At 43.4% G+C, this 15014-nt stretch overlaps 1 protein-coding gene across 2 annotated transcripts in view; it reads left to right on the forward strand.

Moving 5' to 3' along the window:
• Positions 1-15014, forward strand: part of LIPA (lipase A, lysosomal acid type) — a 104535-nt gene that overhangs the window by 76861 nt on the left and 12660 nt on the right. For both annotated transcript variants that reach the window (XM_059900952.1, XM_059900949.1), the window contains exons 3-5: positions 11-128; positions 13205-13403; positions 14522-14631. In XM_059900952.1, coding sequence (XP_059756935.1) covers positions 11-128; positions 13205-13403; positions 14522-14631 — 427 coding nt within the window. The remainder of the gene's footprint in view (positions 1-10; positions 129-13204; positions 13404-14521; positions 14632-15014) is intronic.

The raw sequence follows: 15014 nt of genomic DNA on the forward strand, positions 1-15014 counted from the left end.
TGCTCCGCAGAGTGAAATTATCTCTCACTGGGGATTCCCTAGTGAGGAACACCTAGTTGTGACAGAAGATGGATATATTCTTTGCCTTAACCGAATCCCCCACGGGAGGAAGAACAATTCTGACAGAGGTATGGGTGTTTTCTGTGGTGAGAAGGGAAAGCTCTGAAAATTTTACAGCATTGCTGGAATTTGGCTCTTTTTTTATGTCAGTAACCAAGTTCAGATTTAACTTGAAAACATTGAAATGGGATTATTTTTTAGACCAAAGTACTCAACATGTTACATTTATGCAAGGTATATAAAAAACACTTCTTCTTTTAAAGGAATAAGGACAAGAGTCATCTAATTTCATATTTCGCTTAAAGGTTCAAAGGTCAGGTTTGTTTGAGGATATGCTGAAATCTCTGCTTTCTTTGTTATAAGGAAGCATTGCATTTAATAAAATGGTTTGAGCATTAAGTAGATAGCTCTTGCTGTTTGAAAATTACTTAATTTTTTGAATAGGTAATGTATTCACGTAGTTCAAAAATCAAAGAGAATAAAAAGATACACAGTGAAATACCTCCCTCCCATCTCATTCTCCACCTCCCCAGTTTTTTATGTATCTTTCCAAAATCTCTTTATTTTAAATTTCTTTATCTCTAAAAAAATCTCTTTAGAAACAAACATAAATTATTATTTTTCCCTGCTTCCCTTTTAATATAAAATGTGGCTTATAATGCACATTCTTTTGTTCCTTGAATTTTTTACTTAATATTTTGGAGATTTTTCCATACCATACAGAGAGCACTTCATCATTTATCTCTGCTGATACATAGTATTCCACTGTATAACTGTACCATGACTTATTTAACAAGTGTCCTATTGATGGGCATTTAGACTATTTCTAGTCTTTGATTAACAAATATTGCTGCTGTAAGTAACCTTGTGTGTGCAAGTTTATTTATAAGATACATTTTCAGAAATAGAATTTTTGGGTCAGAGGATATATGGATTTGTGATTTTGATAGATATTGTTAAAATGCTTTTCATGTGGTCTTGTTCTGGTAATTACTCTCATAAGCAATATATGAAAGTTCTTATAGTTTGGGCTTAAAATATATGCATATTTTTTTCTTTTTCTCATAACTCAAGCAAAACTGCGGTTTCCAATGCAGATTGAGGAATTTCTAGATAGATTACTTGAAATTGTTAGACATCAGAATAAGGATCTGATCCTTAGTCAATCACCTCTCCAGATGTAGCTTATTTTTTTTCTTTTAACATTTTCTGATTTTAGAAACTTTCCTTAGGAAATTAAGGTGAGATTAAGGTAATTGGATAACTATCTCTTCTTCAATTAAAATTTTATGTGAGTAGAAAATTTTTATTCAAAGGGAACTTAAAAGCCCTCTGTGTTAATGTGAGCTTTGTGTCATTATCTGTTTTTCTCTTAATATAATCTGATTTATCCATGTTGTTCTGCCATAAATTCTAGCTATAATGAGCCTTTCAGTAATGTTACCTGGTCAAGACAGCCAATGCTGTCTTTGAAATTTAATTTCTAACTCTTGAGAGTTTTATTATTTACAGATCCTCTTAAAAGCATGTTACAGAATGAGCAATGAGTTACAGCAAGGGCTTCTATTTTTTCTTCTGCTCAAGACACACAAAACATATTTTATTTCAGAGTGAACATATGATCTTGATTTCCTTCCCTTTTTTTAAAAAAAGTAAACCCTGTATACAGATTTCGGATCCCATATAAAGAAAAATAGGTATTGATATTATTTCTCTTAAAAGTGGTTAGTTGACTAATAATTAGTAGTGTGAGCCATTGTTAAAAAATGCAGGGAACCACAGTAAAAACATGCTTAGAGAATGTGCCTCCTCTTCTTTTTCTATATCCACCTCCAGGCTTCTCTTTCCTACAGCAATTAAAGCAAATAGTGCCAGATGCCCTATGGTATGTATCTCAACCACTGCAGGTGAAGGTGCTGTGCCCTGGGAAGTGAGCATCCTTTTTGATTTTCTCTCAGGTGGTAGGAAGAAGAATCAGGAGAATTCCGCCTGCCCCTAAATACTTCTGTGCTTTCTCCTCTGTAGGCCTTGGATTCTTCATCTGTAAAAACAGTCGATTGGCTGGGATGATCTCAAAGTTCCCCATTAGTCTTTATCACTCTCTGGTTCTACGGGTTATATTCTATATTCATTCATTCATTTATTGGCAGGGGTGTGTGGATTGGGGCAGTGGATACCCTTGGTTTTCAGAATGGGGAACAGACTGAACACACTCTAAACTAAGTCTGGTGATAGCATTAAGTTCCCACCCTTTTCCTCTGTTCTGCCGAGGCCTCCCTGTAGAGGATCAGCGGTATGTGTATAACACCTGCTGTGAGCTAAGCTCAGAGGCGAGTTTTGGAGGAAATCTGTGACAGGTGACTTAGTTATCTAAAGGAATTTGTGATTCTCCTGAAAACTGCATCGGTGCTTCTCTGATGGTTTGCATTTCCGTGGTCCAAGGCAGAGCACGGAGCTGAGGCTCTGCACTGTCCTTCACTCCCATTCAGGAGCAGTGTTGTCAGTGGTGCTGATTTGGCTTATTTAAGCCAGATAGACAAAAAGAATACACACAGTCCTTCACACCCAACATGGAACCCAGCTCATCTATGCCACTTCCTCTCCTGACTTCCCCCTCTATTAATTACTCCCTCGTCCTCCTGGATGTAGACCAGAAACTGCATAGTCACTCTTGACTCCCATCCTGGAGGAGCTGTCAGGTCCTCTCTAGGCTCCCCTGTTACATGGCTTCAGTCCAGCCCTTTCTTCTCTTTGCCAGGCCACCATCGTAGCTTATCGTCTTGTGACCATTTACTTGGCCATCTGAAATAAGCTCAGAACCTGAGAGAGAGAAAGAATTTCAAAACAGGAATAGGGAAATTCAGTCTGCTTATCTTTTAAGAAATTAATGCTTTTAAGAAAATAATGCCATACATCTGTACTATTTATAAGTCATTACAAGATACATTAAAACATTATTCATTTATCAAGGATGAAGTGAAGCTATTCCTCTTACCCTTCTTAATGTAGTTTTTTCTCAGTTTTTGTGTTCTTCTGTGATGCTGTAACCTTACCCCTGGGTTCAGGGATGCTAACAAAGGCATTCTTGTCTGTGGATAGTTGCTAAGTTGGAGTTTCTGTGAGGGGGCTAGGGCTGGGGATCTCCTATTCTGCCATCTTGCCGATGTCACCTCCGTTATTTATTTATAGGTACCACATTCCTTGTGGAACCTTAGTTTAAAGCTGTGTGGTGAGCATCTTTCAGTCCTGTCTCAGTGACCCCCTCTGATTGTATGTAGAGCCTCACTTGGGGACCATTGGAAGTTTTTTATGATCACAGGACTTGGCCACATGGCTCCCCTACCCATGCCAACTGCTCTCCTTTCTGCCAACCTCCCTGTTCTCATCCATCTTATGTAGTTTTGCAGGATTAAGCTTCGTAGAACCCAGGTGTAATTATATGATATTGCCACTCAGCAATCTTCATGAGTCTAATAAGTGAAGATAACACCATTCCTTAATATTTTGTCCTAGCTGTTGTCTTTACTGTTCACCCTCATTTTATACAGCAGTGGACCTTTGAAGTTCACCATGGATATGTGCAAGAGCTTCATGATTCCTCAAACTAGTGATTACAGTTATAGGCTATGATGTCTACGGTGCCTTCCTCTGTAGAATGGGATAGAACACCTCTTTCACGAGGTTTATGAGGAGTGCTTGAGAACCACTGGTTGCCAGCTGTGTTTACCCATCATCTAAGAAACATTTATCATTTATCAACTGCACAGGTTTAAAATGGCACCGTAGCCAAATTGCAGATGGTATAACTGAAGTTGTATCTGTGATAAGTATCAAAGAACTGCTCTCTCACATGCTGAAATCCAAATGAGTTATTTCCCTTTTGCTAAATTCTCCCTGGGCTTCAGCTGGCGACACAACCCTCTGGACTGGTGTTCACCCTGCCCACCATCTTTATTTCTATACATTCCTAAAAACTTTTTTTTTTTTTTTCTGTCCTTCCAGCCCCACCCAGCTTAACTGCCAACTCTTCATGTTGCTTGAGCATGAAGGAGACACACTTCCTCCGAACTCCCAGATGCCTTGCTAACACCCCTCCTGAGGTGCTTTTCTTCCTCTGCTTCGGGGTTAACTCACGTGTGTACTTCTCTCTCCCCACCATCCCTCCTTGCAGCCACTGTTTGAAGGCAGAGGCTGTGTCTTTGTCACCTCTGTGTTCCTCACAGCAACCAGCAGCACCACGTTGTCTGTGTGGGTGGCCTAATTAAGAGGTATTTCGGGCAATCTTCAGAATTGGGATTCTGAAGTGCAGGAAGGCAATGGATCCTCTCTCTAGTAAAATAAAACAGACACTTGTGCACACACAAATTTTATATTAAGATGCAGAGGGTGTGTGGACTCAGTAAAGAATCCCCTGATTTATTTTTATTTAAAAACATTTTCTTTATTGAAGTAGAGTTGATCTACAGTGTTGTGCCAGTCTCTGCTGTACAGCACAGTGACTCAGTTATACACATATAGACATTCTTTTTTCATATTCTTTTCCATTATGGTTTATCACAGGATACTGAATATAGTTCCCTGTGCTCTACAGTAGGACCTTGTTGTTTATCCATCCTAAATGTAATAGTTTGCAGCTGCCAACCGCGAAGTCCCAGTTCATCCCTCTCCCTCCCCTTTTCCCCCTTGGCAACCACAAGTCTGTTCTCTATGTCTATGAGTCTGTTTCTGTTTTGTAGACAGGTTCATTTGTGCCATATTTTAGATTCCACATATAAGTGATATCGTATGGTATTTGTCTTTCTGACTTACTTCACTTAGTATGTTAATCTCTAGTTGCATCCATGTTGCTGCAAATGGCATTATTTCATTCTTTTTTATTCCATTGTATATATGTACCACATCTTCTTTATCCATTCATCTGTCGATGGACATTTAGGTTGTTTCCACGTTTTGGCTATTGTGAACAGTGCTGCTATGAACATAGGGGTGCATGTATCTTTTTGAATTATAGTTTTGTCCAGGTATATTCCCAGGAGTGGGATTGCTGGATCATATGGTAATTCTATTTTTAGTTTTCTGAGGAACCTCCATACTGTTTTCCGTAGTGGCTCTACCAATTTACATTCCCACCAAGAGTGTAGGAGGGTTCCCTTTTCTCCACGCCCTCTCCAGCATTTATTGTTTGTAGATTTTTTGATGATGGCCATTCTGACCCGTGTGAGGTGGTACCTCACTGCGGTTTTGATTTGTATTTCTCTAATAATTAGTGATGTTGAGCATCTTTTCATGTGCCTACTGGCCACCTGTATGTCTTCTTTGGAGAAATGTCTTAATAAGGTCTTCTGCCCATTTTTCAATTGGGTTGTTTGTTTTTTTGTTGTTGAGCTGTATGAGCTGTTTGTATATTTTGGAGATTAAGCCTTTGTCTATTGCATCATTTGCAAATATTCTCTCCCATTCCGTAGGTTGTCTTTTCATTTTTTTATGGTTTCCTCTGCTGTGCAAAAGCTTATAAGTTTGATTAGGTCCCATTTGTTTATTTTTGTTTTTACTTCTATTGCCTTGGGAGACTGACCTAAGAAAACAATGGTACGATTTATGTCAGAGAATGTTTTGCCTATGCTCTCTTCTAGGAGTTTTAAGGTGTCATGTCTTGTGTTTAAGTCTTTAAGCCATTTTGAGTTTATTTTTGTGTATGGTGAGAGGGTGTGTTCTAACTTCATCGATTTACATGCAGCTGTCCAACTTTCCCAACACCACTTGCTGAAGAGACTGTCTTTTTCCCATTTTATAATCTTGCCTCCTTTGTCAAAGATTAATTGACCATAGGTGTGTGGGTTTATTTGTGGGCTCTCTATTCTGTTCCATTGATCCATATGCCTGTTTTTTGTATCAATACCACACTGTTTTAAAGAATCCCCTGATTTAGGCAATCCTTTGCCTGTCTGGTCAGACCTCTACTAATTAGGAAGCTTGAAATGTGTATTTAGAAAGCTCTTAGTGACCTGTGGAGTGCATGTGGGCTGTTTCTCATTGTTAAGCAAACTTCTCTATCAAAGTGTTGAGCTTACCCCTACTTTGCACCAACTCCAATAAGGGAATTGAAATTCAGAAATCCATCCTTTATAGGGAAGTGGTTATATTTTAATCTGCTCAGCCTTATTTCAGAAAGTCACGGGATGCTGACGCTAGAAGGATCTCAGAGTCCTGCCTGGGCCGGCAGTTTGGAGAACTTGCATTTTTAACATAACTCCCTAGTGGATTCCAAGGGAAAATCCTTGGGTTTGGGAACCCAGGTTCTAGAGCAACACTCTCATTTTACTGGGCGTGACAGGTTCAAAGAGGGAAGGGGATTTGCTTTAGGTCAAAAGATAGTGGCCCAGCCAGTTTGACTCCGGGTTCAGTGTTCTTTGAAATGGAGTGCACGGCCTTATGTAATAAGTATTGAGCAACTTGATCCTATGATAGTCAGCGTATTTATTTCAGTTGGTTAAAACAAAGAAATAGAGAAAGGCCTGGCCTAAAATACATAAAGTAGCAGCAGTAACAGCGAGGCCAACTTACTTGTGCCTAACTGGGAAATAAACTGTAAAATAAAGCCATCATCAAAAAAAGCGCCAACTGTGGAACATTTATATCTGAAAAGCAGTATGTGTCTGACGGCCTGGTGAGTGAAGTGCATTCTGGAGTGTGAGTAATTGCCTTTGTGCAGAAACGGTCTTTGAACTTTGCCTTGGGGTTGCCCATTGAACTTTCTGAGTCATAATTGAAAATTCACAACCTGGCTTGTGAGTTAGGTTTTGGGGGGAAAGACCATCAGGCTATGGTTTAAAAAAAAAATTTTTTTTTTTTTATTATATGCTTTAGGTTTCTGACCAATTTCTGGGTTTTCTATTCTTCCCTTGTACATGGTTCCTAAGGAAACCATTTCCTAAACGCAGTGCTCTAACAAGCTAAACAGAGGCCTTGATCAGCTGGGATGTAATTCCTCGCCTCCCAGTGGCACTGGACAGATGTAGGGCCATTAGTCAGTGCCGGGCTTGTTGACTCTAGCTCCCTGAGCTCACGCCCAGGCTCGCTCGGACCTTGATGGCACGCTGGGTAGGGGGCTGTATCCAGACCCTCTGCGTAACTGAGCATCACAAGGCAGTGTCAGCTACACAGCACAGTTTGTCTCGTATTGGCAGGTTGGAGCTGGGGCTCAGAGTCAGAGTGGAAAGGAAGCGAGTGCTGTGCTCGGCACCCCTCCCTCCTCCAGTGTTCCCTCCCTTCCTCCCTCGTAACCTCGATGTCACTGCAGGGAGGAATTCCCCAGCTGCTCACACCCGCTCAGGGTGGCCCCTGGCTACATAGCCTCATAGCTCTTTGTGTGTTTCCTTCATAGCAGTTAAGACAGGTAAGACAATAAATAATAGCGTGTTATGTCAGTGATGATGCTTATAACCTCGGTCCTCCCCGCTAGACCGTGAGCTCTTGGAGAGCCCAAACCTTTTCTCATTACTTGATAATCTCTCCGGCCCAAGGCTTCAGTCTACCCGCTTCTACAGTCCTGGTCCTCCTGGGGACCGGGTTGACCAAAGCATCCGCACTTTATAATGTTCCTTGCCCAAGACCACGTTGAATTAAGGATCCTCCTGAGCTCGGAAGCACCGTACCTCTGTTTGAAGGCAGGCTGTGGTAGCAGAGAAGGGCAGGGGAAGCAGAAAGGCAGTTTGGCATGGAGATAACAAGCACTTTGGTGTCACGTAATCACATGGTTCCCAGTTCCACCATATACTAATTGTATTTACATCCTTGGGCGAATTATTTCTTTTTTCTACGCCTCAGAGTCCCCATCTGTAACGTAGGAAGAATAACATAAATGGCATAGTGCCATCCTGGGTACGCAGTAAACTCTAATTAAGGCAGCGCCCTGGAAAGTGCACATGGTATATGTGGGGTGGGTATCTCTGTGTGTGTGAGTATGCACTGTTTTTTTTTTATTATTTCTTTCCTTCCTTTATTCCTTCCTTATTGCTTTTAGTCATCAAATTTGCCTGGAGCGAGCGCCACGTGACAGACTCAGCATTGGGTGCCACGGAGGCTGCAGTGAATGAGACAGACCGATTGCTGCCTTCTTGTTGCTTAGCGATCAAAGTGACCACCACTGCTGCTGGTGGGGCGAATGGCATCCTGAGGATGGGGTGTTTTTCTTCCCTGCTCTGTAATCCCAGCACTATTGTGTTTCCTTCTGCCGAGGGTCACCCCCTTTCCAGCAGGGTGACTGTGAAACGTGAGTGCAGTGATCTGGGCAGTGGCAAAGTCTGCATGCCTTTCTGAACGCTTCCTGTGGTTGGGCCATGTGCTGCACTCTGTGTGAACTGTCATGACTTGTCACACAGCTCTTGGATGTAAGGGCTCTTATTACCCCCTGTTACAGAGGAGGAAACCAAGGTTACAGAGGTTAATTAACTTGCTCATTATAAAGTAGCTGGTTGGTAGTAAAGGCAGGATTCCCACGGCTTGTGATGGCATGTCTGCCCCTTGGGCTCTTAGCACTGCAGCAATGTCTCTGATCAAGGGACAGTGTGCAAAGTGCTTGATTTAGATAACCTGCGTACCAGCTTCCATTGCTTAAGTTCCTGATGATGAGTGCTTTGGAGATAAGCCTCTCCTTAGTAATGATTTATTACATTTGTACATTTATTATTATTATTATTGTGAGTCACTATTATTTATCAGCCATTGTATCATCCCCACTTTAGAAAAGGACATCGATACTCCAGAGAGATTGAGTAAATTCTAAAGGGTTTCATATCCAGTAAGAACCAAAGTCTGTTTCATGCCAAGGCACTAATCTTTGTGATCGCCTCCTCCTCCTTCTTTTGGTTCTTTGTTGGACCTCAGCTGATTTCTCACACCATTTTTAAGCATGGTGGAGGCCTGTCCAGACACTGCCCTGGTAGAGAAGGCCAGTGCTTGGGAGGCAGGAGGAACTTCCCTGTGCACCCGGTCATCTTCCTCTTGTGAGGCTGTGGACTCAGCAGATTCATTTTTGGAGGCTGAGTAATCCCCTCCTGGCTTGCACCCACGTTTGGCCCCATCAGACAGGCAGCGCCGTGGCGGCCCGTCACCGGGATGCTTCTCTTTGCTGGCTCTGTGCTAACTACGTAGGTGACTGTGATGAAGTCACTTGCCCTCTCTGGGCCAAGGTACTTTTAGGCCTTTCCCTCAGCCCCCGGCCCTCGTACAGCCAGTTTGGACAAGCTAATTGCAGGGCGCAGCAGGAAAGGCAGCCCTTGTCCTGACCTGTTGGTTTGTTGCTCAAAGACAGGCCAGGCTGCAGGTGCTGGAGTGTGTGGGCTAGGCTGGTCCTTGGAAGAATTGCCTGAGCGGGCAAGGTTGCATATCGTGGCCTGGCCTCCTGTTCTCTGTCTCCTCCATCCATCTACTAGAGATTCCTTTCTTCCAAGCACTTGGTCCAACTCCCTCCAAAATAGCTTTCTCTCTTTGGCTTGTCATTCCCTGAGGGCCTCTGTATGTTGTAGAATGACTCTCTGTTGTTAGCCTTTCCCGTAGCAAAACCGCTAAGAGCGTGGACCCTGGCATTAGACTTATGTGGATTCGAATCCCAGCTCCCCCACTTACTAGCTCTTATCCAATCTTGTGCAAATTACTTGACTTCTCTTAGCCACAATTTCTTGTTCTGTTAAATAGAAATAGTACTAACTTCATAGGATTTTCAGCACAGTGCCTTAGAGCACAGGGGTGCATAATAATATAGCTAGCTGTTAATTCAGTCAGCTTCTCTCAGCAGGATGAAAAGAAATCTGATTAAAGTAATTCACTGGACAATGTGAATGGCAGTAGGTTTAACCCTCCTAGAGAGAAACTTCTTTTTCCAACAAATCCTTAAATCCTTGATTGGTGGCGGGATGGGAAAGATGACATCATGCCTTCCTTTCTCCCCACTCCCCCCCTCTTAGGAGCAGGTGGGAGAAGCTGGCAGACAGGTGGGTAGGCCCGTCACAGTGCCCTTGTCTATTCTGCTGCCCTTTTGCATTCACTAAATGCCAGAGGGAAGGGACAAGCAGTTTAGCACCCATTTTCCACCCCGGGACAGGATTTGTTAATATTTTCCCTTTGTTGGTGGCCCATCATGTCTAATGGAATCACGGGCATGGGAAGCCCAGTGGGTCGTATCCTCTGCAGCTTCCTCCTTAGAGGCCCCTTTTGTTCTGGGAGGAAAGGGAGCTGGCCACACCTGCAAGGATGTGCACCCCTGAGGGAAGTCCTTCATATCCCCTCTATGCCCAGGTCAGACGAGGCACCACGCGCTACCAGCGGTTCCCCAAGCTGCCTTTGCATCCGACTCCTATAGGGAGCGTTTACATTTTACAGTACCCTCTGGGGTCCCATCTGGCTGAGGCCTGGGATGCAGTGTCAGTTCTCTGCCAATCCAGGCTGCCGTTTCTTCACCCGAACCCTTTGTGGGGCAGTCTGTCTCTTACTTAAGAACCGGCTCAAATATTCCTCCCCTGGCTGAGTACTTTTCTCTTTCCTCTGGGCTTTCCTGCATGGTGGTCTGGCCTTTTCCACACAGGGCTAGAAGGTAATCGTGTGTCTGTCTCCTTCACTAGAATGGAGCTCCGTGGGGGAGGGAGCATGGCTTACCCACGTTCGTGTCCCTGAATCCAACACAGTGACTAACACAGAGTAGGTAGCAGGACAAGTTTATACAAAATGTAACATGTGTTTTGAATCACTTGATTTTTTTTAACTTCTAGTGCACTGCTTATTATACAGTAAAACTCTCAGTAAAATCTCTTCAAATGAATGAGTAGGACACAGCTGAGAGGCCTGAGGTTGCTGAGGTGCCATTTCTCAGCCATGTGCCTTTCCATGCCAGCCCCTTTCCTCCCCTGCTGGCATTTCCCACGAGAAAGCCGTGGGGTCTGCCATATGCTTTGCAGTTCTTGGCCCAGATCCTCCAGATTTGAAAACACCTGGCTTTTCAAGAACAGATTCACTATTTTCTTCCTATCTGGTGCCATCTTTTATATCTGTTCATTGAGCTTTCGTATTCAGCTTGAAGTGAGGGACGGGGGAATCCCAACAAACAAGAGAATTAGAAAAGAAAGTGACTTCGATCCGCTCCCTTCCCCTGTGACAGGTGTCTTAACAAATCACTGAGTTTTCTCCACCACCCCCTCCCCCGACACACACTGGATGGCTTTGCTGTCACCCTGGGGTCTGCATGGTCGGTTTGTGCGTGTGTGTGTGTGTGTGTGTAGCTGTGTTCTCTTTGTCCTTGTGCAGTTACTTTCATTTTGTAGGTACCCAGCTGATTGTGGCATAGAGTTAATGGATGTCCACAGATTACCCCTTAATGTAAACAGTTTATTTAAATTCCAAAGTAATTAAACATATTTTCTTTGTTTCTTTTTCTGTTAAACAGAGACTCTTTATAACCTGGATTGCAGTAGTGGTTGTTTTAGGCAAAGCCAAGTCCATGGAAATTCAATGTATGGGGCAAATATAGGAACTTTGGGAAACCCTTCTATGGAGTGTAGGGTGAGGGGTCTGGGAATGTTTTAAGCCTCGTGCAGGGGTGAATGGTAGGTACGGGGTGCAGGGGTGAATGGTAGGTACGGGGTGCAGGGGTGAATGGTAGGTACGGGGTGCAGGGGTGAATGGTAGGTACAGGCTGCGGTGGGGGATTTGCAGGTATTGTTGGAAGCCCCTCAGCCACCATAATTGGCACACGTGCATGGTGGGCACACATGCGTGGTGGGCACATGCCTGAGTTGGCCGCCTGCACTTTCCTGGGCTTCACGCTCACCTCCTGGGAAAGTGTCAGTGGCTCCTAATTGCCTGTGGGAATCCAGAAGTTATTTATTGGTGATGCTTAAAGAGTTTCCTGGTATATCTTCAACTTGCCAACTCCCAAATTTCTCCCTTGAAGCCTTCTGGGGGGTTAGGGAGGGAAGTGCAGAGAGATTTCAGGGGAATTTGAAATACTCCCCATCAAGAAAAGGTAGGCAGAGAAAAACAAATACCGTATGCTAACACATATATATGGCATCTAAAAAAAAAAAAAAATGGTTCTGAAGAACCTAGGGGCAGGACAGGAATAAAGACGTAGACGTAGAGAATGGACTTGAGGACATGGGGAGGGGGAAGGGTAAGCTGGGACGAAGTGAGAGAGTGGCATGGACATATATACACTACCAAATGTAAAATAGATAGCTAGTGGGAAGCAGCCGCACAGCACAGGGAGATCACAAGCTGGGTGCTTTGTGACCACCTAGAGGGGTGGGATAGGGAGGGTGGGAGGGAGATGCAAGAGGGAGAAGATATGGGGATATATATATACGTATAGCTGAAACTAACTTTGTCATACAGCAGGAAGTAACACAACATTGTAAAGCAATTATACTCCAATAAAGATGTTAAAGAAAAAAAAAAAAAGAAAAGGTAGGCAGCTGACTCCTGGTCCCTGAAAACTGGCACCTGATCCCCCTTCCAGCTCAGTCCTGGTCTGGCTGCCCCACTCTCTGTCCTGCTCTCCCCTCCTCGGTTCTCCCACCCCCATTGAAACCCGTCCTCCTTTCTCAGGACTCTGCCCTGTGAAGTCGGCTGCACAGCCTCAGGTTTTCCACTGAGTGTCTGAAGAGGCACAGGTTGGAACCAGCAGCAAGGAATTTGGCCCCCAGCGTGCTCTCCTTCTGCCTCGCTCTAACTCTCCTTTCCCCAGCAGAGACCACCGCGGTGCCGACGCCCCTTCTCTCTTACTGATGACCAGCAGGAGCGCCTCTTGGAACAAGGCAGTCCTGCCCCACTGGTCCCCATATGTTGCCAAGGTCTTTTCTTGGTTAGCCTGACTTCCTGGTCTTTTAAGGTCAAGTCTTCTTCCTCATGGCCCAGCCCCAGAGCACCTTGGATGGGTGGGAAGTGTCTTCATGTGCCCAAGGAAAACACAGCTCCCAGGCACCCTTCACACAGTATCTATAGTACAGTTACCACTGAATGCTAATGCTACCTCAGTCTTTTGTTTCTGTTGCATTATTTGCTTTGTGATCTTTTGTGACTTTTCTGATTAGCAGGATATCATGTTTGTTTTGAAGCTTGGTGCTGCTAACTCCTAAACATGATTGCTTTCCAGGTCCCAGACCAGTTGTGTTCCTGCAGCATGGCTTGCTGGCAGATTCCAGTAACTGGGTCACAAACCTGCCCAGCAGCAGCCTGGGCTTCATTCTGGCAGATGCGGGTTTTGATGTGTGGATGGGGAACAGCAGGGGAAACACCTGGTCTCAGAAACACAAGACTCTTTCAGTTTCTCAGGATGAATTCTGGGCCTTCAGGTATCTTTGAATTGATTATGACGGGGGTCTTTTTCCTTGGGACCCTCAACGTAGACACTGGGGAGGCAAATAGATGGGAAACTCAAGATCATATGATGGGAAACTAATGGTTTATGAAAGGTTTTACACCTTGTTAGGAATTTAATAAATAGTAGTAAGGTAAATTATAAATAAATGATTACATTTATGGATTAGATTCAATAAGGGATTTTTAGTTATTTTGACATTCCTGGTGGTGTGGGTGTCGCTGTGTAAATTGTGTACCATACCCTTCTCCCTTCCTCCATAAACACGTCCTCCAAATATTCAGTCTTCTTATTTCTAGAAGTTCTCCTCTTCTCTCTCTTACTTCTGGCTATACCAGTTGATCACTGCATGATATTAGGCATGTGGCATAAGCCCTGTGTCTGTTGCCTTTTTGTAAAATGGGGATAATAAATACCTTTCTCATAAGGTCACTGGGGGCTTAAAGGAGAGGATACAGGGAAAGAGGCTGGCACAGAGCCTGGCACAGCACAAGTGGTGGTTACAGTCAGTACACATGCGTACAGGTTCAGGACTGTGTCTCTGTACCAGGCATTAGAGAAAGTCAGCACCATGACTCCTTCAGGCTTGCTTCCCCATTTGTAAAACCAGAACCTACCCGAGGCCGTGAAACACAGGAATGAGAGCTTTTACCAAAGGCATGTCCAAGAATATACTTGTTGTTACGCTATTTGTAATAGCGAAAAATTGGAAACTACCAAATGCCCATCAGCAGTGAGTGAACAAATAGTGTCATGTATTTACACAGTGACCAGCCGACAGCTATATGTGACGGCAAAGATGAAGTCAGATGCAGAACGATACACGCTGTTTGATCCCATTCATAGAAAAGTTCCCAAATGGATCAAACTAATTTATGGTTTAAGAAAGGAGGATAGTGGTTATTTTGGGGAGGCATGGTTAGCAAGGAGCCCAGGGAGGCTTCTGCAGTGCTGGTAATGTTCAGTTCCCTGTGCTCAGGGCTGGTTTACCCAGCTGTGTTCAGTTTGTGATAACTCATCAAGCAGCACACTTGTATGCTGTTGTATTTGTATGCAATGTCTCAATGAAAAATTTCCTTTTCTGGATTACAGTTACGATGAGATGGCAAATTATGACCTACCAGCTTCAATTAACTTCATTCTGAATAAAACTGGCCAAGAACAAGTGTATTATGTGGGTCATTCTCAAGGCACCACGATAGGTATGTATAAAATAAAGATGGGAGGTTGATATAATGTGTTTTTGCAGTTTGTATCCATTCTTAAAAGTGAAATATAAAAAAATAATGTTCAGATAGAGTTTTGTGTTTGTTTCTTAATGCCAGGCAGAAATAATGAATAGGGCAAAGAATTTTGGTAATGTTGAGTCTTCTCTGGATATTCAGACAAACATAAATAGATGAACATGGTATATGGTTCCCTTGATTGAAGGAATCAATGTAAACCACAGCCTATTACATATTTTCCTAGTTAAGTGATATGGGAATGTGAGAGAGTATAAAGCAGGAAGTTGTATAAGTGCAGAGACTTTTATAAAGAAAACAAGGAAATACACTGATTTTTTAAAGTGAAGTGGAATAAAGCT

This window comes from Balaenoptera ricei, chromosome 16, assembly GCF_028023285.1.
Source record: "Balaenoptera ricei isolate mBalRic1 chromosome 16, mBalRic1.hap2, whole genome shotgun sequence".
Lineage (NCBI taxonomy): Eukaryota > Metazoa > Chordata > Mammalia > Artiodactyla > Balaenopteridae > Balaenoptera > Balaenoptera ricei.